This window comes from Spodoptera frugiperda, chromosome 7 (genome assembly GCF_023101765.2).
Source record: "Spodoptera frugiperda isolate SF20-4 chromosome 7, AGI-APGP_CSIRO_Sfru_2.0, whole genome shotgun sequence".
Classification (NCBI taxonomy): Eukaryota; Metazoa; Arthropoda; class Insecta; order Lepidoptera; family Noctuidae; genus Spodoptera; species Spodoptera frugiperda.
Window position 1 is genome coordinate 10,337,944 of NC_064218.1, and position 7,833 is coordinate 10,345,776.

General features: G+C 46.5%; 1 protein-coding gene and 1 long non-coding RNA gene across 2 annotated transcripts; one reads left to right on the forward strand and one right to left on the reverse strand.

Moving 5' to 3' along the window:
* Positions 1 to 237: 237 nt before the first annotated feature.
* Positions 238 to 5,141, reverse strand: LOC118265729 (solute carrier family 22 member 1). The gene is made up of 7 exons (XM_035578828.2): positions 4,482 to 5,141; positions 3,310 to 3,505; positions 2,177 to 2,429; positions 1,637 to 2,015; positions 1,176 to 1,414; positions 924 to 1,105; positions 238 to 708 (listed from the first exon to the last, which is right to left on the reverse strand). The coding sequence occupies exons 1-7, from the start codon at positions 4,652 to 4,654 to the stop codon at positions 514 to 516; spliced, it is 1,617 nt and encodes a 538-aa protein (XP_035434721.2). The 5' UTR covers positions 4,655 to 5,141; the 3' UTR covers positions 238 to 513.
* A 74-nt stretch (positions 5,142 to 5,215) lies between these two features.
* Positions 5,216 to 7,141, forward strand: LOC126910836 (uncharacterized). The gene is made up of 2 exons (XR_007705404.1): positions 5,216 to 6,473; positions 6,629 to 7,141. It is a non-coding gene; the product is annotated as an uncharacterized LOC126910836 (long non-coding RNA).
* The last annotated feature ends 692 nt before the right edge of the window (positions 7,142 to 7,833 follow it).

Sequence of the window (7,833 nt, forward strand, 5' to 3'; positions counted from 1 at the left end):
CACAGTGATCTTCCATCGTATTGATTGGAGCAAAGACACAGACACAAGGCGACACGGCGCGCTAATGCATCCACAATAGGTGCTAGCAGCCATGTTTGCTGAGCCAACACACCGCGCCCGGACCGCGGACCTCAAACACACCGCGCCCTGGATGTACGAGAGATGTCACTCAGCAAACATTCGCTTTAAACGGGATACTGTTTTAGGATATCGTCTTTGTAAATATAAACTCAAAGCGGAGGGATAATTGATCTGTTTGACTTAGAATAACAATTTAATATTGAATATCAACTTAAAATTATAGTAACAACAGAAGAACTTTGTAAATATAATTATAAGAAATGATTTAACTATGATCAATTCGAGATAAAAGCGAACGTTTATACATATCACATGAGAGGAGGTAGGCGTAGGCTTCATCCGAAGCACGAGGAGTGCAGCACGTACGACATGACAAACTGTTGCACGCTGCACAGTGGACGACCGCGCGGCCTCGCAACATTGACACGGTGCCTAGCTTCGTCTCCTGTTCCGCTGCGTGAGGCTCTGTTGCTCCGGCAACATTTGTTTGCGTCCGATCCGTTCGGCTTCTGCGACGGTGTCAGGCAGCTCGGACCGAGCAGTTTCCGGCATGAGCAGCGTCAGCGAGCCCGCCATCACGGACGTCACGCCGAACAGCAACGTTGGCAGTCCATACCAGTACGACATCTGCAATTACAATGAGGCATTACTTAACATAAGAATATTATTTTCTTTGAAATGTTACTATCCATTGAAAAAATAAAATACACTCCATTTGGTTTGAATAACCTAGTGTTAATTAATTGTATCCAATAGATAAATATTGGATATTATTTTTATATAAATATTACCTATATGGAGCAGATTGTGAGGTGGAAGCTAGTCTACCAGGAGTAACTCACCAGCAGGGGTGTCTGCGGCGCCACCAGCGAGCCGATGCGGCCGATGGCGGAGCAGATGGAGTGCATGGAGTTCCTGGTGTAGGTGGGGAACAGCTCGGACGTGTACATGTACACGATGTTGTACGAGAACGTGGCCAGCATCTCGAACATCATGAACAGCGTCAGCCCCAGCCACGCGTACCCTGCAACCACCACCAACTCATTTCACATTCACCACCTTACTAATGTACTACTACTACTCGCTTCAGTCACCTTTAGGCACGAACGGCTGTGAGATACAAAATATCCCTCCAACTATGAAGGACGCGAGGAGTGGTATCTTCCTCTTGTACTTGGAGAGTGCCAGCCAGTAGAACACGTTGGCGGGAATGTCCATCAGCATCAGCAGGGAGAAGTTGACGTACTTGTTGCCGGCGATGTGCACCGCGCTGATCATCATGCCGTAGTTTATCAGCGTGATGGTGAACCACCACACCATGCACACCAGGAACCTGCGCCCAGAGACAACGATCATGTACATGTGGCTCAAACTGTTCAGTGAGACATATCAGCGGTCAGAGCCGACGCTGTCACTAAACGAAACAATTTGTTTTTACAAAAAAAAAAAATGCTTTTTGATTGCTCGCTCTGGTTATTGCGAGATTTGATAAAAAAAATTACAGAGAGTCAGAGCAAACCAATATTTAAAGAAAACAGCGTTGAAGTGGCCTGACCTTTGCATCATAATCCTTGACTTGAACGTCTTCAAGAGCAGCTTCCTGTCGCTGACGCCGGTCTTGGTCTCCTCGTCCGCGTAGTCCAGCTTGTCCAGCATGGTGCCGTCGATGCTGACGCCGTTCCTCTTCGCAATCTTCTGTATCAGCTGCACCGCCAGTTCCTTCCTGCCCTTGCTGTACAGCCAGCGGATGCTCTCGTCCAGGAAGATGGAGTACGTGAGGATGAGGAGTGTCGGCGCGTAGATGACTCGTAGGAAGTTTCTCCAATATGGCACCGCCCACGCAATGAACGGCATCACAATCAGGCCGCATGTGTAACAGTTTAGTAAAATCATTTGGAATAGAACAGCACGTTTCTTCTCCACTATTTCTATACCTGGATACAAAGAACAAATGTTTTGTGAAGTAGTTCGTGTGTGGCTGTGGCCTGAACTTATGGCCTAACTGTGAAGATTATGTTGGACAGTCATTGACTGAAATATTACATAATTTACATTATTATAATATCGCGCAAACAACTAGAAGGGAACCCCTTACTCAGCATGAACATGGGAGAGAGCGCGTCTCCGACAGCCGCTTCGAGCGCCTCCAGCACGATGTAGAACCAGAAGGAGGTGGCGAAGCTCTTGGTGAGGCCGAGCGCGGCGCCCATCGTGCCCGCGAACACCGCGGCCGTCTTGCGGCCGAACCTGTCCGAGATCTGGCCCTGGATGAGCAGGCCCAGCATGTTGCCGAAGCTGTGCACGGTGCCCACCAGCGTCTGCTTCCAGTCGTCACACGCGAGCCCAAACTGCAACACGTACCACGCATCATCACTAGCCACTAGCTATACTATCCAGCTATCTACTGATACGTGGATAACTGTAACGTTACACGTTGATTCAGTAACCACCTCCATCAATAGGTAATTAATGCCCAATTTCGCTGTCAACTAATTGTATCAACGTCTGTCTGTAGGTGTGTACATGCCAGTAAATACAGTAGCTGCATACATACACAGTGTTATCTATGTGTGTAGGTATACTCGTACCTCCGCCAGTTGACAGCATCTGTAATGTGTGCTCAGCTATTGTTAGTATTTGTTAAATGTCACGCAGGATCGCGTCCATGTTTGTCTATGGACTAGTCAAGATAATTTAATTAAGCAATTACGTGAATGTCATTCATTTGAATGTTTGAGTTTCAAACAGTTACTTCATTCCATCTATTCCTGGAGATAACAAATATATACGAGTATGTTATGTTTATTGGTAATGTTAAATATCTGTTATTAATGTAAACAAGTATTGTTGTTGATGATCAGGTGATAATCGAGGCGATACATTAACCGCCGGTTCCGAAGAAATAGTATTATTTAAAACATCGAACCGTACCGACATAATGAGGTGTAAACCAATTATATTTCCTATCGCTTATACCCTTATACCCTGCCTGTATAACAAATTTCATTAAATCCGTTCAGTAGTTTCAGCGTACCACTGAGTACTAAAGTGTGGGACAAAGTGGCAAGGGCTGTGCAAATAAAGCTCACGTTTTTAATTATTTTTATAACGTCGACTGTGGGATTATGAACTGCGTTTAAACCTGCCAGGTACTGCTAGGTTGTACAGAATGAAATGTCAAGAGAGCTACTTGAAATAAATAATTGCATCAGTCGGGGTGCAGCCAACCTCTGCGGTGAAGCTGTCCGGCTTCTCGTAGACCCACTGCGTGCACGGCTCGTCCCCGGAGTGGTCGGCGCGCGCGCAGCCGGCGACCACGGGCGCGCGGCACTGCTTCAGCGGCTCGTCCGCCCACTGCTGCGACTGGTTCAGCCACGGCACGCTGAACCGCGCGTCCGGCCCGTCGCACGACGGCACCCGGCATCTACGGAGCGAGAGTCGGCCGACTATACACTTGTATCGGTAGCGACGGGAGTGATCAGTCAATCAACTTTATGTGGGCAATTAAACGTTATTTTGTTTATAACTATCGTGCGACATGCTAAATTAACTACAAATCACGGTTTACTCACGTACAGTAATGCCTCTACTAGTTTCGAGTCACAGAGGAACTCTTCATTCATGAGCAGCGTGCGCAGACGCGGCGACGTCACTCAGCCTACTGTGACTCGAAACTAGTAGAGCTTTTCTCCATTAATGTACGTGAGTAAAGCCTGATTTTTGTTAACACTATTTTTATTAGTCGTTGTTGCGCTAATAATAATATAATATACATACTAGTTTTTTTATGGATAATAATGGAGCGAAATTTGAGATTTCATGGCACAGTGTCCTATTTGTACATTACAGCCTGGGTGTGATGTGGTTGTGCCGGCAGGCGGACACAGGTCGCTCGTGGCCCGGCTGGTGGACTAGTGTAGGAATGTGCTGTGTGAGCGATGCGCCGGCGCGAGCTCGTTATGGTAATTAATGTATTCATGTTGACATTAAGCGAGGATGGCTCTATGTTGTATTAATTGTTATTATTTTAATAGGCTTTGCTTAAACACGTTGCGCAGTCTGCCACTGGAGTCGACACAGGTGTAATTCTATACATAGGAATGTAGAATTGTGTTGCGACCAAAATAATATAACATAGTATGTACGTAATGTATCGTAAAGTGTGAACTAAGCGTTCTACGCGACTCTGCCTGCACGTTACGTTTGATTGGAGTAGAAACATTTAGGTATGAAAGTTTGATAAAATGTGGAATGTGCACAACATACGAAGCAACAACAGAAAATGGTCAGCAGTCCTGAGATATGAGTGATGCGGTGCCTCGCATCTTCAAGTACATATGTCATGCGTCTCCTGAGAGCAGTGTTCGTGTGTGTGTCTGTGCGTGTGTGTGTGTGTGTACCTGTAGCCGACGTCCTCGACCGCGAAGACGTAGTTGACGTTGTACATGGAGTTGGTGGCGTACACGAGCGCCAGCATGGCCATGGTGGCGGCCTGGTGGCGCCCGAACGCGCCCAGCTGCCCCAGCACCTCGTCCAGGTGCACGCGCTTCGACTCCTCGTTCAGCTCTGCCATGTTCCTCTCTCTGCCGTCACAATAGTCAGGGTGCCTGCCTCGTCGGCGCAGGCGCGGCAGGCACTCACACGGGTCTCACTGTAACTCACACTCCGCCCGGCGGGACATGTCCTGGAGGCCGCGACGTACGTCCAGAGTGCTCGCATTCACAAAGGCCGGCAAGAAGCGTGCGCCTAGTAGGACTACTCGAGAGCATCTAACGCAATGAATATGTATGTTCTAAAATAATAAAACAAGTTTATAGCCTCGGTGGAAATGTCACGGCACAGCAGTGGCACCGCCGGAGTAGTGCGCAGGAGTCTGCAGGAGCCGGCCGCTGGCCCCGCAGTGAGTGGCGCGCTACGAGCGAGCTAATTAAATATTTATTGCGGGGTAGGCTCGCGGCGCTGATAACGAGGTGAACTACATTGAGTGCGGATGGAAGAGCTGCCGTCCGTGTACAGCGCCTGGCACTCTGCTGACACCACTAGACGCTGCACAACGACATGTGTGTGCACGCGGCGCCGCCCGCCGCCGGCGACACTGTCAAGTGACTTGTACTGCTGCATTCTGTAAGTCTGCGCGCTTCCTATACTGAAGTCTGAATGGATTAGCTACATCATCTCTTTTATATTGTAAATGTATGCTACTATCATTGTAAAAGCCAGTCTATCGACTGACGCAGCTAGTTCAACTGTGTGGCGTTACACACACAAAAGTAAACGCGTGGATATCCAACAATTGTGCTGATTTTCATTTGACATTCATTCCATTTAAGACGATCAACGGCGAGTTGTGGTCTGATGAAGAAACATTATTTAACTCGTGTGGCGCTCTTCGGGAACATGTAAATGTGGTGGCACACGTGGTACCACCATTAAAGATTCGTAGTTCTTTTCTTAAAGATTCGGAGTTCGAAACAGCGTTGATTGAATAACTATTCGAGGAGAGATGTAGTCAGGACTCCAACCTGGCGGCAGCAGTGCCAAAGGTAGCGCTCGGGCAGCGTGTGGCGTGTGACGCGTGACGCGGCATACACACACTTATCTAAATACTTAGTATATATATGTATGTATAGTAGCGGCGCGAGCATCGTACAGGAACAAATAACATAAGCCAAACACATCGGCGTCAGCGCCGAGCACTGCGTCACTCCCTAAATATTGTTTAATGTAAGTCCTGATTATTGAGTTATTATAACAAATCTATTTACAAACAGCACGTAAATAGGTTTCTTTAGGAGCCTTGAATGAATCTTGTTTAAAAGTCATTAAGTATATCTACTGAAGATTAAAAGATACTGAGTATACGAGTATTCGCAAGTTACTTACACATGTGAGACATCGGCCGGGTTCAGGGGCCAAGTCTCACATCACTTGAAGTTACCCATGTAATGGTTACTGTGGATGGACAATGTGGCCGCTACTGTTATTGTCGAGTCCTCAGTTCGATCACCTTCGATTCGAGGAAATGTTCAAAATTCTCTATTGCATAAAAACTAACTTGTGCTGAGACACTTAGAGCTTCTTATAAGTCGAGGTACATTGTTTTATTGAATTTATTTATTTCTGTTTTATGGTATAAGGCGGCAAACGAGTAAATGGATCATCTGATGGTAAGCAACCTTAGGTAGGTCCGTTATATAGCTCTTTCAAGATATCTTTTTTCGACATAGAATGTATTCGCATAAGTATCTTAAGCCATTTACAAGAGTGAAATCCCATACATAAGTTGTGGCGAAATACTACAGCGCGTAGCTCGTTACACGTAGCACTTATTACTTAACTCGTAGCGCGTAGTACGTAGCTCGTAGGGCGTAGTACGTAGTTCGTAGCGCGTAGTACGTAGCTCGTAGGGCGTAGTACGTACTTCGTAGCGCGTAGTACGTAGCTTGTAGGACGTAACGCGTAGTACGTAGCTCGTAGGACGTAGCACGTAGTTCGTAGCGCGTAGTACGTAGCTCGTAGGGCGTAGTACGTAGCTCGTAGCGCGTAGTACGTAGCTCGTAGGGCGTAGTACGTGGTTCGTAGCGCGTAGTACGTAGCTCGTAGTGCGTATTACGTAGCCCTCAGATCGCAGCTCATAATACGTAGTGTTTCGGTACACGTTACGGCCTACAGAATACGACTCTAGTATTTCGCGAATATATAAAAAGAAGATTTAGATATCAATTTACATATTTTGTGATCGGAACGCAGGTAGGGTTAGAAATTGTCCTTTATTTAAGATTTGATTACTTTTTGACCATGTGGCTATATGGTATCGTGGCAACATTTTACACATGAATACGTTTGTGTGGGATTATTGTTTCAATGTCTAGGCGAGACGAGTGCACGCACGTATACAATCCAGCGCGTGTTTGTGTGCAAGCAGGGACTGCTGGCTGTTTGTAGGATCACTCATCTGTTTGATATAGGACTAGGAGAGCTTGTAGCACTGTCTGTTGATCCAAGTCATATAGTGTTGTGCAATTTTTAGTTTTCCTCCTTTCTCAAATCTGGTTTTACTGATATTGTGACGCTCAAAACCGCTGCAACTCTTGTTAGTCAGGATCTACAGTAGATACAACCATGAAAACGCTAGAACACTGTTTTGTGTTTCGCTTTGTGAGTGAGGTTTCTGGGGGGTCCAATCCGCCTCCCCCTCAAAAGGCCAGTAATACACTTGTAACTCCAATAGCGTTGCAGGGCATTTGTAAAATGAAACGATCGTTTTAGTTAAGGTAATTTTATGTATAAACAAATATGTATGTAGTACGGGCAGCTCCGTCCCCGCAGTCAGTAGAACTAGATTGCTTCCAGGAATGCGCAGCGGATGTTCAATCAAATATCTATTAGCGATCCGATCCATGTTTTGACACTTATGGATGGCAAACGGATGGACATACCGAGAGAGTCCTGCATCAGATTAGTATGTAGTGTGCGCATGCGCATCTTGGGGCTGGGCTGGAAGGGCTTCATCAGCGATAGCGAATTATATGAATGATTGTACCATCTACATTTAATTGATTGATGTGGTTGCTGCCAGTCTGATGTGCTGCACATGCAAGCTGCCCTGGAACCTGTTCACTAGGAGCCGCTCGAGCTATCTCACACATCATGATCAACTCGCTGTCGTGTCTGTTCTTGTGGAAATCTGCACGGGACAGTGGATTGGTATCAACTTTACCATTTTGTGAATTATAATCAGGCAATAGAAGT